We start from the raw sequence: 24,492 nt of genomic DNA, 5'->3' as shown, positions 1-24,492 counted from the left end.
ATCGAGTGAGTGGATGGTAATATATTGGATAATTTTTCCTGTGTACAAACCAGGTTTCTCTCTTCATTCTGACCTGCCGTAAGTGCTTGGGATAGATTAAAAGCATCTACTTGCCGGAGTGCCAGGGTGTTATCTCATCCTCTTCAGGCCCACAGTTGGGGACGAAGGGATATTGGTTGCAAGATTGTGACAATGTGAGATAACTTTTACCTGGTCATGGTGTAATGGTATGCTGCCTGGCTCTCACCTGAGAGTCCCGGGTTCGATTCCTGACATATTGGTGATATATTGGATACACGATTGTTATACACAAACATATTATACACGAATCACATACGTCTCATATTATACACGAAATCAGACGCACTTTTGAATGATAGGTTGCCAGGGTACGATAATAACAACCTCAGAGTCACGCGCCGCGACTATAGTGCAATGCAGGTAATCATTATTGTACTGGCAAACACATAAAAACATAACCACTTCTCTTCTTACCTTATCAATGTTATTGACACTTTCAAGATTGAGCACGGGCTTGTGTAAGAAACCAGGATCACCCAGCTTACCACCACCACCACCACCACCACTTCCCCCACCACCACCACCTCCATATCCTCCCATAAACCCTCTACGCTGGGTTGCTGCTGCAATACCTGTAAATAAAAGAGGAGGGCCATACATAAGTCTCTATGCTTCTTTGTCTTTACACATAAATTTCATTCTCTCAGTCCTTTTCCTTTTCTGACTCCCATAAAGCTCCCACATCCCATGTAGATGGAAGATGTTTCTTTCTAAAATAAAAGTCCTGTTATTTATGCCCTCTACATGTACAGTTTTCCAATAGTTAAGACCAATTAAATAACTGGCATGAGTTACGTGACGCAAAAAATGTACATAACAAGATGGGGCACCGAAACTTTGAACTGAGATTAGTGACACGAGGAAAGAGTAGATGGTGGATGAAGCATCATGGGTTATTTCTTATGAAACTTCTAAGATCTTAATCACAGGATTAACAATAGCCATGCCACAGCTAATGATATGATATAATTTTACCTTATAAGTGTGACACGTGTAGTAATGCATAAGGATAGTCCATCCATCCATCCATCATCTAATCTGATAAAATACTTGCAGATGGTTTCACTGTTTACTGGACATGTTTCAACGCTGGTGTGCTTTCCAGTCTCTTAGCACAGCCCGACTGATTCCATCAATACTGTAGCTAAAAGGAGGTCAAATGATTAATAAAAAAAATACTGTATATATGATTCATCTTAGAAGAGGTCTGCCAGTTCTCCATATTTGGCTAGTCTTGCATATGAAAAATGGAGAGCCCAGGTAAGATATATATACTTTTGATACATTTTCCTCATAATGTGGTTATAAGCTAGACATATCAGGGTGAGGCAAAGGTGTGGGGCTAAATAAGATAACTGCTGTTCAGACTTTCATGATCTCCACCCAATTCAGCATTTTACTCTAACTGATGACAGATTACCCTTTTCATCTTAGGCTCTGATTCATTATATTGTCCAAATATGGAGCCAGTATGCATCTTAAGCTCATCCAGTCTATGAGAGGGAATTGCACACCTATCAATTTTATGTTGAGAAAAGGCTGATCGTGTAAGTATTCAGAGCAGCCGATACCCTTCATTTTATACAGCAGCCACCTTCACTGCAGTTGCTGAACCTACATACATTATCATAACTATCCTAACCAACCATTCTTTGGTATTTAACTCTAACTGATAACCAGAGCACAACTTTCCTTGGCACTCTGTCAAATGCTTTTCTCTAAGGTTATGAATAGAATTTGTTTGTTTGTTTGTTTTTTTAATACCAAAGTACATTCCTGCAGCTGCCTAACTGTAAAAAACTGCTGCAGTTGTACCCTTACTAGACAAACTAAACTGAGCCTCATGTACACTGTGTTAATTCTTCCCCTTTTAAGTTTAACAAGAACCTTTCCTGTAACACATCCACTATCCTTCTTCCCTTGTAGGATGTACAACATCTCCTCCACTCATATGTCTTGTGTTAAACACCAGACCTCACAGACAGATGGTCTTCCTTGTACACTCCAAAGCTTTCATTTCTCTCTAACACCTCTTCCATCACAATATGCACATGCTGTCTCTGAAAACTCTTTCACAATTTCATCGACCTTTATAAACATGTAACCTGAGATAATATAATGGTTGGGACTGGAACAAATTACAGTAACAAAATCTACTGGGGATTCGCCCACTGGATTAGAACCAGACAGGAAAGCAAAGTCTGTATTTTTCCAGCATGTCCTGGCATTTGACTTCCCATTATTTTATATACTGTACTCCTATGGTTCTCCCCATCCCTTTTGAGCTAGGACTGCACCAGACTACCTACACCAATCATGATGAAAATTAGCTTACTGGACTGACCAATATAAACATATCCATGACAACTACACTGAAATATATATTAGAAAACTGAGGAAATGGATCAACAAAACTGGAACACACCAGATTTCTACTACCAGATCCCAGCCCTAAGTGATATACACAAAATAACTCATGCCTCCCTGATAGTCACCATTTATCATGAATCCCTCTGATTCATTTTTTTTTTTAACCTCTTCCTTGAATGCTCACATCAGTCTACATGAGTCAAACCTCCCCACTCATTTTCTTCATTTCTTAAATCAACACCATGTCATACCATCCTAGCTCATCAGCTTAATTTCTATCTCCTTTCATTCCTCACTTATGCCTCTTGTATTCTACACAGTCAGTAAAGCCTCACCAGCTTTATGAAGCCATGCCTGTCCAAGATTTCTGCATTTTTTTTCTGGTGTCATATAGATCACCTGGTGGAAATGGACTTTCCAGTCCAGCATCTTCTTCCCGTACCAAAGAAATTATAACCTCTCTTTGTTTTCATCCATGTCATACAGCAAATACAGTACATGGGTACCTTTCATGTCACAGAGGGAATATGTGTGAGTATTTTCTGTGTCACAGGAGCAATACATGGCAAGTACAGTACTTCTTTCTCACTTATCCCTAACTCAAAAGAAAAACAGTATATTTTAGCACACAAAAAATGTATACCTTACAGCAAAAATATCAACTCTGAACACACACACACACACACACACACACCAGTTAGTCTGTGAAATTTACTGCAGTTTTATACATTACAGTAATTGCCGTGCATTACATATGAATCTAACAATTTTGTTTTCAGTTGCACAATAAAGCAAGATCACCTATACTACCTTCTCCAAAGAGTGAGCCTGTAGTCTGGACATACTCCTTCGCTCGGCCTCGTCCCCGGCCACGCTCCCGACCACCATCCCTTCGGCCTTTATCTCGCTCACGGTTGCGTTTGGGAGCTTTATCAGATTGTGGGTCTCTGAGGAAGAAGCATGACAGTACTAACATGGAGTAGTACACTAAAATAATATTTAAAGTAGAACTCTTCAACAAAGTCAAAGGCACTGTTACACATAGACAACAGTCAGGTGGGTGTTCATGCCACTGCTGTGTATAATGATGATACCTGACTACTCTATGAATGTAATTAAGGTGACACTGTTTCTCATGACTTCCCTTACAAGAAATTTTCTATTAATGGCAAAATCAACTACAATCAAACAGGTTGTTGCTTAACCCCAGTCCGTCTGGCCATGCAGGCTCATCAATCACAAGCAACTGCTTCTATGGAGCTGTCCTTGCACAGAGTACAACTCTCATGTGTGGGGATGCTCCCCACAAACAGCACTTCTCAACAAGGGGGGGGGTCAAAGGCTTTTTGTTTTCTTAGCTCCCCTCCTCTTACTGGCTCCCTTCAACCTCTGTCTCTTTGCTGCACTGTTGCATTTTTATCTCTTTTCATTGCTACTTCAATGGTCATTGCTCCCCTGAACTGTCTACTTGCATCCCTCCACCACTACGGCATATGTGTAGCAACCATCTAGCAACAAACTCCCATCCCTTTTCTGTCCAGCTCTCTAATGCAGGAGTTAACAGGTACTCCTAGTCCTTCATGTATGCAACAGGTCAACTCTGGAACTGTCTCCCTCTGTCTGTATTTCCTACTGCCTATGATCTCCAGTCTTCCAAATTCAGAATGTCCAAGCATCTCATAATGAGTGGATCTTGAATTTGGCTCTCTGTTATTACCTCTGCCAACAAAGCTGGAGAAGGTTATGTACTCACCTATGTTTCTCAGTCTCTCTGTCTGTTTGCCCAGATGATATCTCCAAAAGTTCTCAATAAATTTCAATGAAATTTTGCGGAAGGATGGGACATGGGCCAAAGAAAGTGATTAAATTTTGGGGTGGATCCAGATCCAGAGCATCCTGCACAATATCTCCTAAAGCTCTCAAAGAATTTCAATGAAATTTTGTGGAGGGGTGGACCAAGGGCCAAGAAAGAATTGATGAAATTTTGGGGTGGATCCAGATTTGGATCCTTTTTAATGGCAAAGGCACTGGTGGAGGTATACACTGAGTGCTTTCTAGTCTTTTTTTTTTTTTTTTTTTTTTTTTTAAAGGGAACAATCTTGCAGGCTCCAGGCCTTTGGTTCCTTCTTTCTTATTTAAAAAAAAAAAAAAAAAAAAAAAAAAAAAAAAAAAAAGTAGGCTGTGCACAAAACTGGAGCCCTATGTGGTAGACTGGGCTTCACCAAGGTTTGACCTGGGTACTTCCCACAGTGAGGTGCAGGGAAATATGAGAAGAATTGGCTCCCAGGTGGACATTGCAGCTGCCCCACCCAGGGTTCAGGGCCACAGTTCTACCATGTGTAGGCTCCTCTTCAGTGGCAAACACATGGGAAGGACATCCAAATGCCTCAGAATGTTACATATCTCACAGAATGAGGACACAGCTTCAAATACACTGCAATGAAAAGGATGACTCTACATACTGAAGTCATGTGAAACATTCAAAAACAGTCTAAAAAACACATTACACTGATGGTCACAAAAATTTGTCCCTTTTCCCACTCTCCTGTGCACAGTACTTCTGCTGTGCCAGATAGCTATCTGAAGAACAATAGTTTGACTGGCATATTACTGTTGGTGTACCATATTAGATATAAGGGAAGAGCCAGATCATTCAGGACTAAACCATTAAGATCCATTGTGACAGAAGATGAGTAACTGGAGATTGTGGGAAAATTCTGCTGCTGTGGTGATGTAATAAAGGCAGGAGGATGGTGCTCAGCAGAGCACCAATGCAAGGGTGTGTGGTGGCTGGCAGAAGTTCAGAGACGTGCTGTTTATCCTGATATCACGAATGTTCTTAACGTCTACAAAAGAGAAGGTGTTAAGCAACTATGCTGGGAGTGGCATATTGTCGAACAGTGAAGCATGGGAAAAGGATGTAGTAAGACTGAAGCAAAACAACATGAGAATGACTCAGAGGATGTGTGGGTCTTTAGAAGGGCTGAGAAGATGGCTAGGAGTGAAAAAAATTAAGTCGTGGAAAGGAGATTGTGGTGCTTTGGATATCAGTATGTTAAGGGAATGGATGAGGGGAACTGGGCTGGGAGATGGCGCAGTACTGAGATGCTGATGGAGTGGTAGTCAAATGAAGACATGGAGCAAGATGGAGTGTGACGACCTTGAAATCAGAGGTTATTTTTGGAGAGATGGCACAGAGCAGTGCAAGGTGGAGTAATATCATCAGGTGAACCTATCTGACCCAAGCAATAAAGAAAATGGATATAATGCCAAAAATGATGACGATGGCAATCTAAAAAAAAAAAAAAGTTTAATGGTTAATTCTGGCCAATTCTGGTGTATTCTGCCTCTTGAGATGGATGGTATAACTTCCTGATTACAAAAGATAACAGGCAGAAATAAGTTAAATGGACAGAAAGGAGTGCATGGGATTGTAGTGGGTGGTGTGACATCAGTGCTAAGTGTTGAGTTGTTTTTAATAACGGTTAAAATATTCACTAATACAAAAACACCTAAACTGTGATCCTCCAACTCCTACACTGTACATCTGATAATGTACTGTACAGTATTTTATTACAACCCCTTCAAATCAATGATGTCACAGATAGAAAAGCCCTGGCATTACAGTAGTAATATCAACTATACATACATACATGAGGTTTAATAATACCCGGTACTGTAATAATAACAATAATATAATAATAATAATAATGATAATAATAAAATAATAATAATAATTCATTCATTCATTCATTGCCAGACGCCATGTATCCCTAACGGGGTGGCCAAGGGCTTAGAGTTAATTGTTTTACAGGGAGGGGCACTAATCCTCCACCAACCCCACTTGAGACATAGGGAGAATAATAATATATAAAAAAATAATAATAATAATACATCACATACAATCCTCATCCTCATCACCATCATCATCATCATCTGGACCTCCTTTCCCACCCTAGGGCAGGGTGAGGAGTACCAGTGTCCAGACAGCCCAAGTTTGCCCAATCTAACGGGCCATGCTTCCATTCACTCATCACTCAAGCCCCTGGAATCCTGGCTCTATCTGACACGCCAGAAACATTCACCACATTCTGTAGCTTCACATAAACGTATCTGATAGAGTCAATCTGGATGCTGTCACGTTAAAATGGGGTGCCAAATCCCTGATCATGCACTTCTTCTACCAACATTCATCCAGCCAGCTTGACCTCTTGTCAGTCCCCTAGCCTCACTGATTTCCATTCCTCTCTCCCTCACACACTCATCCACCATATCCCTCCACCTTCCCCTTGGCCTACCTCACCTCCTCCCTCCTTCAAATCTGCTTAGATATATATACCTTTTTCACCACTCTATTGTTATCCATTTGCTCCACATGGCCCTGCCATATCAGTACACTCTCTTCAATTCTGGAGTCCACCGACTTCCTCACTTCACACATCTTTCAAAATCACATTATTTTGTATCTTATCCACTCTCTGTACTCCACATACATTCCTCTGCAATCGCATATCCACTGCTCTCACTCTTGACTTTTCATTTTCATGCCACACCATAGTCTCTCATCCATATGTTAAAGTTGGCACTAACACTCTTCATATAAGCCTCGTGCAGCTGCAACACTCAAGCCTCTGTTTCTTATCAAGGCCTTCATAGCACCAGCTACTTTCCTTCCTTGTGTCACTCTACTTTCCACTTCTTTTGCATATTTTCCTCTCTTTTCTATCACTGTACCCAAGTACCTGAACTCTCTCACCAGCTCCAGTCTCTCTCCATTCAGTGTAACATCAAACTGGGAGTCACTTTCTCTCTCAATAATAATAATTAATAATAATAATAATCTATCTATAGCCTGACGCCCTAATCCCGCAAAGGGTGGCCGCAGACAAAACACCTCCAAGTCGCTCTGTCATCCACCACCATTTGACTACCCTCCCCCCAACTCACCCCCCTCTCCCTTATATACCTCTCAACTCCCTCCCTCCACCTCATCCTCGGTCTACCCCTCCCTCTCCCTCCCTCCACCTCACCTACATACACCCTCTTAGTTAGTCTTTCATTCTCCATTCTCTCCACATGTCCAAACCACCTCAGTGTATTTCTCCTAATCTTCTCAACCACATCCACATCCACCCCACAACGTTCCTTCATTTCTTCATTCATCAACCTGTCCCTCCATGTCACTCCACATGCTCCTCTCAAGTAACTCATTTCCACTGCACTCACTCTTGACTTGTTCCCCTTTTGCAAGGTCCACGCCTCGCTTCCATACGTCAGGGTAGGGATCACAATACTGTCATGCAGTGACTTCTTAACTTCCATACTCACCTCCCTATTTCTCATCACTGCTTTCAGTGAGAACAACCTTTCTTCCCTGCTGTACCCTTTTATGCACTTCATCCCCCAAAGTTCCATCCTTATTCATCACACTACCCAAGTACTTGAATGCACTCACATTCTCCATATCCTCACCATCCAGCCTCACTATACATTCTATGACTTCATTCCTCTCAAACACCATAACTTTACTTTTGTTTACATTAACTTTCAGCTTCCTCCTCCTACACACTGTCCCAAATTCATTCGCCAAACCTTGCAACTCCCATTCATCTTCACTCAACAATACTGTATCATCAGCATACAGCAACAACGGAATCTTCCAAATCTCACCCTCATTCGTTAGAGCCACCCCCACATCCACTGCCATACCTTGCACCTCCTTTACAACCCCATCCATGTATATATTAAATAGCCATGGGGACATCACACAACCCTGTTTCTGTCCCACATTGAGATCAAAGAACTCATTCAGCTCACCATCCACTCACACAGTAGCCCTAGCTCATACGTACATACTCTTCACAGCACTCAACAATTTCCCCTCCACTCCATATATTCTTAATACCTTCCACATACCTTGTCTATCTATTCTGTCATAAGCTTTCTCCAAGTCCATGAAGGCAGCATACACTTTCTTTCCCTTCTCTAGATACTTCTCCACTAAACATCTTAGAACAAATATCTGATCTACACACCCTTTTCCCTTCCTAGATCCCCCTTGTTCTTCTCCAACTAGCTCCTCTGTCACATGCCTAACCCTTTCAATGAGTATTCTACCATATATTTTACCAGTCACACTAAGAAGGCAAATACCCCTATGGTTACCACATACTTCTCTCTCCCCTTTTCCTTTGTATAAAGGAACAATTATACCTGATTTCCAGTCCTCTGGAACTCTTCCCTCTTCCCAAGCCAATCTACACAACTTCCATATCCACTCCACAACAATCTCGCCCCCATACCTCAGCATTTCACCACACACTCCATCAATTCCTGGGGCCTTTCCCACCTTGATCTTCTTCACTGCTTCCACTCTTCTGCCCTACTGATCTCTTCCTCCCTCCTCTCATCTCTTCTTCTCCCAGCCATTCCCCAACCACTTATACTCGCACTGCTCTCACTCTCTACATTCAACAAATCCTCAAAGTGCTCCTTCCATCTCCTCAGTTTCTCTCTCTTCTCCACCAACACTCTATTATTCCTATCTTTCACTCCCCTACTAACTCCCCTTTCACACTGCCTTACTTTCTTTACTTCCTTCCAAAACAATTTCTTACTCTCCCTCCATTTCACACTCAGATTCCTCCGATAATAATAATAATAGTTATAATAATAATAATAATAATAGTTATAACTGGTGGCAGGTGGGGATGCTCACCATTCACTCACTCCATGTAGTGCTGCTTTGGGTGTCTGCCCTTTCCTCTTTTCTTTCCTTTCTTCCTGCGCTGTCTTTCTTTCCTTCATTTTTTCCTCTTCCTTCTGCCTACGGGTGGCTCTACACTAAGTGACAAGTCAAATCAATTACTGTACACCAGGAAACCATTTACTATGCTGGGTAGTAACCATATAACCAAATTATGGCGTCTGGTGATTTAGTGGGTAATTAAGGCGCTCCAGTCAGATTGAGTCTGTGTAGGTTTATATCTAAGGGGTGGTTGGAGTTTACTGCTCATGTAATGCCACTCAGGGATGAATGAGGCTGGTCACTCTCATCTTAATTGTCAGGACCATCTTTTGTGTGTGTGTGTGTGTGTGTGTGTTTGTGTGTGTCCGACTCTGGGCATAGGCTTCACAGCCTGCTATCAAGACCCAGCAGTCCTCCTACATACCATACACCTCTACATGTCACCACTTCAGCGCTAACACCCACCGTCCATATTGAATACATGCTAGGGCTGTCTCATACAGGACTGGTGTACTGGTATTAGTAGGGGTATTTTTACGACATGTCGGCTGGTCTTCGGGTAGGTCAGTAAAGCCTCATTTAATGAAATTCAAATCCTTAAACTGTTCCCTGCCCCAGCCGGGATTCGAACCTGGGTCCGTTAGGACTGCAGACCACCTCTCTACCGATTGAGCCACCGCCTCCCCCTAGGCTTCTACGCTCCTCACAGGACAACACAGGATTAGATGATGGATGGATGGAAGGATGGATGGATGGATGATGGTGATGATGATGATGATGATATCAATAATAATAATATTAATGTGGTAGGTGGGGGCGCTAACCATCCACTCACTCGATGTAGTGCTGCTCTCGGGTGTCTGCCCTTTCCTCTTCTCCATCCTTCTTTCCTTCCATCCTCTTCTGTCTTTCTTTCCTTCATTCTTTCCTCGTGCTTCTGCCTACGGGTGACTTTACACTCCTTCTTCTGTCTTTCCTTCATTCTTTCCTCTTCCATCTGCCTGTGGGTGACTCTACACTGAGTGACAAGCCAAATGGTTTCCTGTACACCATGAAACCATTTACTACATTGAGTGGTAACCATTTAACCAAATTTTGGTGCCTGGTGGTTTAGTGGGTAATTATGGAGCTCCGATCGGATTGAGCCGGTGAAGGTTTATATCCAAGGGATAGTTGGAGTTTATTCCTCACGTATTGCCACTCAGGGATGAGTGAGGCTGGTCACTCTCATCTTAAATGTCAGGACCAACTTGCCTAGCCCCGGGCTCCTGTGCTCCTCATGGGGTGATGTAGGATTGGATGATGGATGGATAATAATAATAATAATAAAGTAATGCTATCGTAAACTGCTGTTTTATTTTCACTGTCATTTTTATAATTATGTACCTGATAGATAGCAACCATCAACATCACAAAGTACATTACTACTGCCAGTGTGAGATGTGGTTACATGCTTGGTTACAATAACCAGTCACATAATCATAATTTTTTGGGAGAAAATACAGCTACATGCAAACAGGGTCAAACTCCATGCTTACAAATCTTATTACACATCTTACACTTCTTTTATCTCAACAGTTTCCTGCAACGGTTCAGAACCAATTAGCTAGTTCTGGCACTTGGTTTAACTACCAATACATAAGCTGTGGTGTGGGCCAACCTCAATATGGGGATTCATTGGATTTCTTCAGTGGAAGCAAATGTAAAGTGATGGATGTTGAGAGAGAAGGTGACTCCCAAAGTGATGTTCTGGTGAAAGGAGAAACACCTGAATTGGTGAGAGAGGTTAAGTACCTGGTACCTGGGTCCAGTAATACAAAAAGGGAGGCAAAAGTGCAAGGAAGTGGAAAGCAGAGAGGCACAGGGAAGGAAAGTGGTTGGCATTATAAAGGATTGGATACAAAACATGTCTGAGCATGGTAGCTGGAAAAGGATTGCATTATGGAGTACAAGGGTCTGAGATTTTGGCATGCATGAAAATGAGGTCAGGAGTTACAGTGATGGAGACAGTGTTCTTGAGAAGTATATGAAGAATGTGAAGAGTGGATAGCATAAGAAAGAATGTGATTCACGAAAGCTGTGGAGCAAGGAAATCTGTGGATAACAAAGGTAAATTAAATTGTTTGGGCTTAGGTGATCTGATCTGATCATAGGGAGAGAGTGGATGTAAACAGGATATATGTGAGTAAATCTGACGGCGGGAAGAGGTATGGTAGATATGGTTCACGAGTGTGTGGGGAGGAGAGGTATGGAGGCTGATGAGGCCAAGGAAATGACAAGTGATTAAACAGGTTGGATGAATTTTGTACAGAGGACTGCATGACATAGGTTTAGCACCTTTTTACCTTTAGAGTCATTGGATTCACTTTGTCTTATGGATAAATATGAGGCTACATGTGGAAAGGTGTACCTATGAGTTGGAGCCAAGACTCTGAGGGCTTGAACGGTGAATGAATATGTGTCTGGCCCATTTGGTTGGGCATGTATTGATTAGTTTTCCCACTATCATATCCTTTCCTTTTCCTTGCTTTCTGGGCTCTACCTCATCCCACCTGCAGGTGGGGTAAAAAGAGGCAGGATGATGGTGAAGTGTGTTGATGTGTTAGAGTATTATACAATATCTTCATCCAGTATACACATACAAAGTTGTATGGCAGTTTTTAAAATGCTTTGGCATTTTCTTTTCTGGGCACCAGGACTATATTTTTAACACATGGATGTAGTGCTGCTTTGGGTGTCTGCCCTCTCCTCTCTTCCATCCTTCCTCCTCTGTCTGTTTTTCCTTCATTCTTTCCTCTTGCTTCTGCCTATGGGTGACTTTACACTCACTCTTCTGTCTTTCTTTTCTTCATTTCCTCTTCCTTCTGACTATGGGTGACTCTATACTGAGTGACAAGCCAAACGGTTCCTATACACCAGGGAACCATTTACTGCGCTCGGTGGTAACCACATAACCAAATTATTGTACCTGGTGGTTTAGTGGGTAATTAAGGTGCTCCAATCAGATTGAGCCTGTGTAGGTTTATATCCAATGGATGGCTGGGGTTTATTGCTCACATAATGCCACTCAGGGATGACTGAGGCTGGTTACTTTCATCTTAATGTCAGGACCAAGTTGCCTAGCCCTGGGTTCCTACGCTCCTCATGGGACAACGTAGGATTGGATGATGGATGGATGGATGGAATACTATCTTTGCAAATGGTAAGGACTGACTGTCTAGGTTACTTTATTCTGGCTACCACTAAATAATGTTACTGTATTCAGTTTAGGTAGAAACCTTTTGTAGGAAAGAGGTTAAAAACTACCTCCATTAACATTTTTCTGTATGATATACCATACTGATGCCTCACTTACATATGCGTACTCCTAAATGGCTTTACTTAACTCAAGCGAGACAAAGATTTAACTAAATATAAATGAATGAGAAGCAACTTACACAGTTTTGTCGTTTTTTTCTCGTCTAACAGGGATATTGGGTGAGAATGTCTTGCGAGGTCTTGTTGCCAGTGAAGGTTTGACAAGAGTTCCAGAAGTTGAGGCGGACAATGTAAGGTCTCGTGGGCCTCTAAATGATGGCAGTCGGGTGGATACGCCAGGGGTTGACCCACCAACATTCAGCCCACTGCTTTTACCTGGATCCAGTCCTTTATTACTCCTGTTTTGATCTGCCATCTGCAAAAAGTAAATAGTGCAATATTTCCAGTAATCGAACATATAAATAAACTAATGAACAGAAAACAAATGTTTCTGGGAAAAAAAAGAAGGGCACAGGTCTTCCAAATATGCTACTGAAACAGACCTTTCACAGGATATCTTTTTTACATACATACATACAGTACATTACCTAATCCTGTTGCCCCATGAGGAGCATAGGAGCCCAAGGCTAGGCAAGTTGGTCCTGACATTTAAGATGAGAGTGACCAGCCTCACACATCCCTGAGTCAATCCAGTTGGAGTGCCTTAATAACCCACTAAACCACCAGGTGTCATAGTTTGGTTATATGGTTACCATCCAGCATAGTAAATGGTTTCCTGTGCACCACTCAGCATAGTAAATGGTTTCCTGTGCACCACTCAGCATAATAAATGGTTTCCTGGTGTACAGGAAACAATTTATGTTTCATAAATTACCAGTACCGGTACCACAGATACTGGAAATTTTTTAAATTTTATGTGAATCATATGAAGGTTTGTTTATATCAAATATACCAACATCCTGAAGTTACCATAAAGGGCAAAACCTTGCTGCCAAACTCTCCTAATGCATGTATTACTTTTAGTTACGTTTTAAATTCCTTACTCATATGTTACATTTGGATAATTTCAGACGATTCAGTTAGAAGTGTGTGGTGAAATACTGAAGCATGGAGGAGAGATAGCAGCAGAATGGATATGGAAGATGTGCATTGGCCTGGGAGGAAGGCAGGGCCCTGGAGGATTGGAAGTTAGGTATAATTATTCCCCTTACAAAATAAAAGGGAAAAAAGAAGTGTGTGGCAATCATAGAAGCCTTTGTCTTCTTAGTGTAATAGGAAAAGTATAAGGTAGGATACTTACTGACAGAGTTAGGGAAATAACAGAGGAATTAGTTGGAGAAGAACAGGAAGGTTTTAGGAAGGGAAGAGGTGGTGTATATAGATCAGATATTCATTCTTAGGTTTTTAGTGGAAAAGTTTCTAGAGAAAGGAAAGAAGTTGTATGTGGCCTTAATGGATTTGGAGAAAGCATATGATAGGGTGGATGGACAAGGAATGTGGAAAGTAGGCTACTAAGAATATATGGAGTAAATGGGAAGTTGCTGAATGCCGTGAAGAGTATGTATGAGGGGGCTATGGCTGCAGTGTGTGTGGATGATGAAAGAAGTGAATTTTTCTATTTGAATGTTGGATTGAAAGAGGGATGTGTTATGTCTCCTTAGTTGGTCAATCTGTATATGGATGGGGTTATAAAAGAGGTACAAGGTAGGGCAGTGGATGTTGAAGCATCCATAATTAGAGAGGGCAGTATTTGGAAACTCCCTGTACTACTGTTTGCAAATGATACTTTGTTGTTTAGCCAAGACAAAGGCTTGGTGAATGAGTTTGGGACTGTGTAAGAAATGGAATCTAAAGATGAATGTAGAGAAGGGTCAAGTTATGGTCTCTGAGAGAAAGGAAGCTACTGAAAGTACAGTGAGGTTGGATGTGGAGGAAATGGAAAATGTGAGTGCATTTAAGTTCATGGGTAGTGTGATGAGTAAGGATGGAAGGAAAGTGACCATGGAAGTAAAAAAAAGTTGTTGCATGACAGCACTGTGATACCAACCTTAACATATGGAAGTGAAGCTTGGACCTAGTGCGAAGGACACAAGTCAAGAGTGAGAGCAGTGGAAATGAGTTATTTGAGTGAAGCATGTGGAGAGACAGACTGACAAATGAGGAAGCGAAGAAGCATTGTGATGTGGATGTGGATTTGATAGAAAGCATTAAGAGAAATACACCGAGGTGGTTTGGCCATTTGGAGAGGATGGAGTAACTAACGAGGAGAGTGTATGTGAGTGACGTGAAGGGGGGGGGAGGAGGATGAGATGGAGGGACGGAATGGTGAGGTATATGAGAGAGGGGTGTGTAAACTGGGAGCAGGGTAGTGAAATGGTGTTGGATAGGACAACATGAAGGCAATTTGTTTGTGGCAACCCCTTACAGGACTGAGGGATCTTTCAATAGATAGATAGATTAAGTTAAGCTAGGATTGGATAGGACAGGTTATGTTATGTAGATTATGTTAGGTTAGGATAAATTAGATTAGGGTTAGTAAGTCAGGACTGAGAGTGGGATCTGACCTGATAAGTATTCAGGGCCTCTCTAGTTTAGGTCAAGTGAATGGTATTTAGTTAAAATCAGCGGGGTTTGTGGGGGTAAAACTCCTAGTTAGGTTAGGTTAGGCTGGATTGTTAATGTCTCCTATAGCTTTGAATGTTTGAAGCACTGATGTGTCCTGTCGGCGTGATCGTTGGTAATCAAAATGTCATCATGCATATTGTTGCAGGTTAACTGGCAGGGTTTTCAAATACCTCCAAATAAGTATATTTTGTTTTTCCTATCCACTTGATGAACATCTAACTGTGTTACACACTGTACGAAAAATATTTTCCTGATGATCTTGAGACTAAAAGACTGTTGGCATTCCTACACCTGTGTGGTAGAAGAAAGAAAGAAAAGAAAAAAAGTTTATGATACTGTAGTAACAGTAAAAGAGTCTGAGAAGACAGTGAAGGAGAGAACGAAAATGTTACTTGAACTAATAACATTATGAGTACAGTACACTGTAACTACAGGAGGAAAAAAAGAAAAAAAATGACAGTGCACTTTTACACTACCATACAAATGAAATACTTATTTTATGCACTAGGTTTACTGGCAGCATTACGTACAAAACATCCCTTTCTACAAAACTCATCATCATCATCCAGACCTCCTTTCCCACCCAAAGGCAGGGTGAGGAGTAGCAATGTCCAGACAGCACAAACTTGCCCAATCCAAATAGGCCACACTTCCATTCACTCATCATTCAAGCCCCCGGAATCCTGGCTCTACTGGATACGCCAAAAACATTCACCACATTCTGCAGCTTCACAAAAATGTATCCGACTGAGTCAATTCAGACGCTGCCATGTTCACAAGGGGTGCCAAAATCCCTGATCATGCACTTCTCCTCACAACATTCATCCAGCCAGCTCGATCTCTTGTCAGTTCCTTAGACTCACTGACTTCCAAACCTCTCTTCCTCAAACACTCATCCACCATATCTCTCCACCTTCTCCTTGGAATATCTCGCCTCCTCCCTCCTTCAAATTCACCACTCTATTGTTATCCATTCTTTCCACATGACCATATCATCTCAGGACACTCTCTATAATTCTGGTGTCCACTGACTTTCTCACTCCATACCTTTCACGAATCACATTATTTCGTACCCTATCCACCCTCTCTACTCCACATACATTCCTCAGCTCCACTGCTTTTACTCTTGACTTTTCATTTTCGTGCCACACCATAGTCTCGCACCCATATGTTAAAGTTGGCACTAACACTCCGTCATGTAAGCCTCGTGCAGCGGCAACACTCAAGCCTCTGTTTCTTTTCAAGGCCTTCATTGCACCAGCTACTTTTCTTCCTTGTGTCACTTTACTTTCAACTTCTTTTGCAAATTTTCCTCTCTTTTCAATCACTGTACCCAAGTATTTGAACTCTCTCACCAAATCCAGTCTCTCTCCATTCACTATGACATCACACTAGGAGTCACCTTCTCTCTCAATAACCATCACTTTACTCTTCCTTACATTTACTCTCAAGGCATGACACTCACAGACATCAGCAAAACTCTGCACTAGCCTACCAAGTTCTTGTTCGGTACTTGCAAGCAGTACTACATCATCAGCATACAACAAATTTGAGATGTTCAATCTATCATCATTCATTACCAACGCCATATCTCTCTCCATTACTCATGTTTTTACTTCTCTCATCACCCCATCCATATATATATTGAACAACCATGGGGACATCACACAACCTTGTTGCATGCCCACATCAATCGTGAACCATTCACTTAAATGCCCATTAACCCTTACACATGCTTTGCTACCATCATAAAAACTCTTGACAGCACCTAGCAGCTTACCATCTACACCATACATGCACAAAACTTTCCACAATCCCTCTCTGTCTACTTTGTCATATGCTTTTTTCCAGATCCATGAATGCCATAAACACCTTATGGTCCTTATCACAAGCCTTCTGTGCTATCTGTCTCACAGTAAATACTTGATCCACACATCCTCTGCCACTCCTAAAGCCACCCTGTTCATCACTCACTAGGACTTCTGATATCTCTCTTACTTTCTCTATAATAACTCTTCCATATACCTTCCCTACCACACTTAAGACACAAAAGTAGTGTACTTTATCCTACAAATACAGTGCTCGTCAGAAGTATGGAGCGCCCTGCGTCCCTCCTGAGAAACAAACCTTTCAACATTGAAAAAACATATAAATAATGCATTTTATTTACCTTTAGTGCTTCGTAGGGTAGCCTTTACGTTTCTTCACGGACCTGAGACGTCTTGGAAGTGAAAGGGCGAGGCTCCTGAGGTGCTGGAGCGGTATTTTGTCCCAGGAGTCACGAATGGCGGCTTCCAGCTTAGGCAGAGAGCTCACATCCTTCCCTTGGAGACTCTTCTTTACGAGGTACCAGAGGTTTTCAATCGGGTTGAGGTCTGGGCTATTTCCTGGCCAGTCTGTCATGAATGATACCTCGCAGTCACGAAGCCAATTGGTGACCGATTTGGCCTTGTGAGCAGGTGCACCGTCCTGCTGAAACACTCGTGCACCTGTTAGCTCGAAGGAGTCTGGTAAATGATCACACAGAAGCTCCAGGTAAACATCCTGATTCACTCTGAGGTTCTTGGGAAGTACAACAAGCTTCCCCAAACCCTTCCCTGAAAAACAACCCCATACTATGAGTGAATCAGGATGTTTAACTGTGCTTTCTACATACCGTGGGTCAAGTGGGTCACTACCTTTGCATGCTCCTCTGTTACAGGTAACACTAAACGTTGCCTCATCAGACCACAACACTGACAACCATTGCTCCTCACCCCAATTTAGATATTTATTAGCAAAGGCAAGCCTACGAATTCTCTGGCTGCTAGAGAGAAGAGGCTTTTTCACAGGCCTGTGACTTGTGTAACCAAGCTCATGCACCCTACGAGACACTGTTCTCACTGACACCTCACCAAACACTTCTGGGTTGCTCTCCTTAATTTTCCTTGCACTCACACGAGGATTAAACTCCACTGCACGTTTTAAAACATTAACAGACCTTGGGGAAGTTTTCCTAGGCCTACCAGACCTCGGTTTCTTTGTGGGAACTTCACCACTGTTTTCCTCCCGAAACCGCGCACACCAACGACGCACTGTCGATCGTGCCACACCAACCAATTCACTAATTTCCTTTGTCTGGTGGCCTGCCTCCTTTAGAGCAATGATCTGGGATATGATTTCACTCGATAGTTCACGGGTAGGTGCCATAACAAAGTTTTGAAGGCCAAAACACTGCGGGACACTCGGTAAAAAATGGCGCAATTTGAGAGGGACACTCGGCGGAGTTCCTCTCTCTCAGGCAGCCCGTGGGCGACTGAGGCGGGAACCAACCAGCCCCGGGCTACCGTGACGTCATGCTCGGAGCTCAAACTTGTGGCTCAATTCTTACCCCTAAAAATGGGTGATTCTTTTTGGGCCATAAGTATTGCGCGCCCGGCGGACAACGCTGAATACTTCTGACGAGCACTGTATGCCAATTACCAATGAATGTCAGTGTGGTAGGTGGTGGAGACCATCATCCACTCACTTGATGTAGTGCTGCCTACTTCTTCCTTCATCTTTATTCTTCTTCTTCTGTGTCTGCTCTCCTTCTTTCTTATTTATCCCATCTTTCTTGTGCTTTTTTATTACTCTTCTTTCCTTTTCAAGTGGCTTTAAACTGAGTGACAGGCCCAATGACTTCCTGTAAGCCAGGAAACCATTTACAATATACCAACCCATGCAATTTTCCCTACGTGTCAGGAAGTGGGTTGACAGAGGGTTAGTGCCCCTCCCCATAAACTAATAACTGTACCTCAAATGGCCACCCATTATGGAATTATGGTGTCTGGCAATAGACAGATAGAGAGAGAGACCAATGAAATAAATTCTTATGTTACTAAATTTTACAGTATAACATACAAATCAAAGTACATACAAATCAAGCATACATACAAATCAAGCATGATGATGGTAAACAAATAATGATGGCAAGTCTTCAGGTGTTAACCTACAGGCTAGCTGTTTCTGCATAATTTGGTTGTCATTATTACACTGCAATGAAACAATCCAGATAATGTTTATAAAACCATAAAACCACATTCCTAGGAAATAAAAATCTGAATCAATACATTGCACAGTTCTAAGTCAACTTTATTCCAAGACAATATTTCCGAAAATTCATAATAAGCAAGATACAATACTGTGATTTGTAATTTTAGTTACCAATTTCTGGGGATGGGCATTAACTCCCTGCCAACCCACTTGTTGTCGCGTAGGGAACACGTGTTGGTTAGTTATAAGCTTACCACCCAGCTTTGTCAATGATTTCCTGGTTTGCAAGAATCATTTGGCTTGCCACTCAATGTACAGCTACCCTAAAGACAGAGTACTGCTATACTACGTGGGTGAACCTGGAGCAGTGGCATCTTCGCCATGGGTCCACCCTCCAGAGGCGGAGGAGGAGGACAGCATGGGGGCCTAACCACTAAAACCCCCCCCCCGGCCCCTTACGGGGCCTGAGAACCTGGAAGTGGCTTCGGTTGCCCGAACAAGTGCCACATCTCTCAACACAATACATACAACAACACTGTTTTTTCTACACCGAGAAATGACTTCCCAGCAGTCATTTCTCAAAGACTTCTTCCTGGCAGTGACACTGGGACCAATCCAGGACCCATCAACAAATACATACGAGTTTGTCCAGCATGCTCAAAACCTATCACTTTGAGTCGACAGACAAAGGGTTCAGTTCAGTGCAATTCTTGCAAGAACTGGACCCATTGCACCTGCACAACACTTGCATCCAAAGAACTTTACACAAACACATGGACCTATTCCTTATGCTCCTTCCCCCCACCCACTAACCCCCCCTACCAACCTCTCTCCCTACTTCCTTTACACCTACCGGTACTCAGCCTAACCCACTGATCCTTCCCTCACCATCCAATCCCCCAACACCTCCCATTCCACCCAATCTAATTCACCCCAACTCTTAACTCTATCACAACCTTCTCCTACCCCTTCTCCTCCACCCACATCCCCCCCCCCATGCTGCAGCACCCAAAACACACTGTACACACAACAATAACATTCTTCAAAAAAACATAAATGGCATAAACACCAAAAAACAAGAACTCACACAATTCATCAAACAACAAAACATACACACTGTCATCTTACAAGAAACAAAACTACACAGAATACAAAAAGCACCTACATTTCATAATTTCACCATCATTAGACAAGACCAGGCTGATGGCAGTGGCGCTGGGCTCATCATCCTGGTACACCAATCCATCAACTTTTCAGATACTAGTGCACACACAAAATCACTTCTCCCCAGGGTTGGCATTAACTCCCCCCCCCCCCCCAAAAAAAAAGCTTAAGTGCTTTTTTTTTTTTAAATTCAATATAGTTAAATTTTACATACAAAAATGTAGATTTACATCACATTGATAAATGAGGTCTACATATATATACATCCTCTCACTATCAAGGAGAAACTGAGACTGACACTGAGTACATAGTCAGGAGCAACCAAGCCTACCTCAACCATCCATTTCCTGTACAGTACAAGTTAACAGAGGCTTTGTCCAACCAGACCACCTTGTAACAAAAACAGCATGTCTTAAACAAGTGTCTGTTCTTCAGATAACACTTAAAACCTTCTGTTTCACTCTAAATTACTTTTTAATTGCTTATTTTAACTGATTTACAAATAAATATGAGGAATAAGAAAAAACAATAAAACCCAATAAAACCCCCCAAAACCCAGTGGGTTGGGTAAAAAAATAAGTAAATAAATAAATAAATCATGGGTTTTTTCCACCCCTGCTTCTCCCCCCACATGACACCACAACAGAAATACAATCAATTAAAATGCACACTGGTAACAAATCACACATAATAATTGCCAAAACATACATTCCCCCACAGTCATCCCCTCCAGTACCACACAATTACTCTCCTCAAATACATCACATCACTAACATACCCAACATCATCCTGGGTGGTGATTTCAACACCAAGGTGTCAGCCTGGCACATCAACAACCCTGACACAGACAGAGGGCTGGAACTAAAGTCCCAGACAGATAATCTTTTCATCCTCAACAATCTCCATCAATATACCCATATCCCACACCAAGCCCTCTTCCTCCCATCATCCCCAGACATCACATTTTGCTCCCAAACCTCACCCCCACAACATCCTGGTGAGTGGTCTAAACCCTTGGCTCTGACCACCTTGCAATCATCATCAATACTAAAACGAGAATCACCCTAGCTAGCCACAGACAGACACACTAATCGTAAGACAGCCAACTGGGAGGCCTTCGCAACTGAAACAGAACAACACTTTGAAACATTAAACAGTACACCCATCACAAACATCAACACTGCTGTGCACACTTTCAATACAATTATTCAAAATGAAGATAAAAAACACATCCCTAGAGACAACAGAAAGAGACACAACCCCAACTTCACACCAGAAATTCAAGGCCTCATCAGTCAATGCGACACACTACAGCACTCCCCAACACCCAATACACAAGACACAGTACAACAAATACAAGAACTCAACACTCAAATAAACAATATCAGAACAGCAAACACTAAACTGGAATAATGATCTCCAACACTTGATCATAAAACAAACACCAGCGAACTTTACAAAACACTAAACAGCATCACACTCTCCAACAGCAACACTAGCCTACACAAATGCACGCTGCCATCACAACAACAAACACCATACCCTCAAACAAACAACAAGAAAACACTCTCATCAATCACTTTTCACGTCAGCCATCTAAACCCCATCGCAGTGACTGACATGTCATCCGGAACAAGAGACAGTTCCCCACAGACCCAGACTTTGCACCTTTCACTCACAACCAGATGAAGCACATCATTGGCAACCTTAAGCACTCATCTGCCTGTCACCCAGACGATATAAGCAACATTCACCTTAAACACCTTGGACCATTGGGCACAGGCTACAAGCACTCACCAACATATCAAACTATAGCTACTTACACAACATAATACCCAACACTATCATCACTATCCCCAAACCCAACAAAGACCCCACGTTACCTTCCTCACACTCCTCTGCACCCCCTCCGAAGTCACTGAATGACTGATATTACAATTAGTTACACCTCACATCCCCCTAGCCCCATCACAACATGGTTTTAGGCTGCTACATTCCACAAACACTCCTCTTACAGACCTTACATAGAGAGTTTTTGATGGCATCAGTTCAGCTAGGCCACCACACAGAACACTCTTAGTCACATCAGACATTAGCAAAGCTTTTGATGGCATCCCCTACCACAACCTTACAAACAAAATATTCAACACAAACATGCACAATAACAGAAAAAGATGGCTGGCAAACTACTGTTTTTAGCAGGCAGATGTGCTCATGTAACATTTGCCGGTCAGTCATCGAACATCAGAAACTTCACAAATGGCGTCCCTCAAGGATCTGTTTTTTCCCCTACTCTTTTTATCCTGCGGTACACACGCACTACATACCCACACTCCACACACCACAAATACACATGGCTTCCTATGTGGATGGCATAACACTTACATGTAGGCTACACACCAAAATGCAAACACAGCTGCACACATCCTCCAACCTTACCTTAGCAAACTACATGAATGGTTCACCACAAACACTCAAAATAGCCCCAGCCCAGTCCATAGAGACCCTTCTCACAAACTGGACAGAAGAACATAGTCATAATCCATACCTCACCATAAACAACACTCCCTTACCACACACACAACCAAAATCCTTGGTGTAACATACAGTACATTGATGTAATTTAAACAATACATCACAAACATTAAAAATAAATTAACTCCAAGACTAAATGTCTTACGGTCACTTGCCCATACTACATTTGGACACAACAAAGAAACCACCACCACAGTATACAAACAATGTATATGATACGTTCAGTGATGAATTACGTAAACCCTGTTTGGGCTTCTAACATCACTAAAACATGCTATAACACTCTACAGACCATACAGAACATGGCCCTAAAAATAATCACAGCTGTGCAGCTACTACACCCACAGACTACCTACACCATGATATCAATGTCCTCAAAGTCAAGGATCATTTAGACATGCAAGGCACACAAATTCTTGCTGCAGCCTCCACAAACCCACACCATCCACTACATTACATACCAGCACATCCACACACACACCAAGTAACATCAGAACAATACCCATCACACGATATCATAGCTACACAAATACTCTCATCTCTTCCCCCTCGCCTGCCTCAAACCAACTTCCAGAAGAATATCCATACTCACATCATTCGTTGCCCCATTCGGTCACTTAAAGACAACACACAGCTGCATGCACGGTCTCCTGATATCCACCCCTCTGAATCCTACCTCCCCTGTGAGGACAGGGTCCACCTGGCCAGACTGAGATGTGGGCATCATCTAGCCCTCTTGAGTTATCAGAAGAGACTGGATGACTCCGTCGCTGATGACTGTCCAGTATGCAAAAATGCACCCCATACTATTAAGCACATTATGGAAGACTGTACTGCACACAATCACCTGTGCCAATAACACAACATACACTCCTTGAGAGCTCCGTGGGAAAGCCTGGTCTCGACCACGGACTTCCTTAGGGACTTGGGGCTGTTCGGACAGAATGCTTAGGTAACAACTACTACTACTGGGTGGGTGGATGATGGATGCCCTCACCTACCATTAAACGTGAAATGGCGGGGGGCAAGGGTGACATGGAGGTGATTTGTTTGTGGCCACCCCTTACTGGATTAAGGTGTCTGACAATAGACAGATAGAAAGAAGATACTGTGGGATCTTTAAAGTGTTCCTATGCTGGGTCTGTTTACATTTCGTCCCTAGAAGATGATGCGTTTTTGTTTCTCAACAGGTGGTGCGGTATGATCACAGGCAGTTTGCTTTTGTTATTGCTGGTGCATGTTGGTTCTAGTTCAGCCAATCTGAGGGCTGGAAGTGTATCTGTCTTGTGTTTTCAAATTAGAAATAAGGGTAGTGATGGACTCTGCCGACAACTAAGGATAAGAATGGAAATTGGCCTCAATCAGGCTTGAATGATACACATCTACCGGTAGGGTAGGTTAAATGATGTTTGGGTAAGGTAATGCCTAAAGTGGTTTAAAATTTATTCACCTGTTTGTTTTCACCATTAAACAAAAAAAATTAATAAAACTAGGTTTGGGTAATGCTTACAAAGCCACAGCATCACATTACAGACCCTCACAATACCTCACTTATTTCATTATTATTATTATTATTAACCAGAGGGAACGTCAACAATAATAATAATAATAAAAAAAAAAAAAACTGACAATTGTGCAACGTACTGATGTTATTATTAGGAATCCTGTGTTATGGTTTTGGAAACATTTACCCATAA

General features: G+C 42.2%; 1 protein-coding gene across 1 annotated transcript in view; it reads right to left on the bottom strand.

The window, feature by feature from the left end:
* Polr3D (RNA polymerase III subunit C53) overlaps window positions 1–24,492 on the bottom strand; it is a 110,323-nt gene that overhangs the window by 85,529 nt on the left and 302 nt on the right. Inside the window, exons 2-4 of the mRNA XM_080286387.1 lie at window positions 12,637–12,872; window positions 3,262–3,398; window positions 496–653 (exon numbers count right to left, since the gene is read on the bottom strand). Of these exons, the coding sequence (XP_080142513.1) occupies window positions 496–653; window positions 3,262–3,398; window positions 12,637–12,872 (531 nt within the window). The remainder of the gene's footprint in view (window positions 1–495; window positions 654–3,261; window positions 3,399–12,636; window positions 12,873–24,492) is intronic.

This window comes from Coenobita brevimanus, chromosome 111 (assembly GCF_032717465.1).
Source record: "Coenobita brevimanus isolate Jiangsu-jjx chromosome 111, ASM3271746v2, whole genome shotgun sequence".
NCBI classification, from domain to species: domain Eukaryota; kingdom Metazoa; phylum Arthropoda; class Malacostraca; order Decapoda; family Coenobitidae; genus Coenobita; species Coenobita brevimanus.
This window is presented reverse-complemented; position numbering and strand designations above follow the sequence as displayed.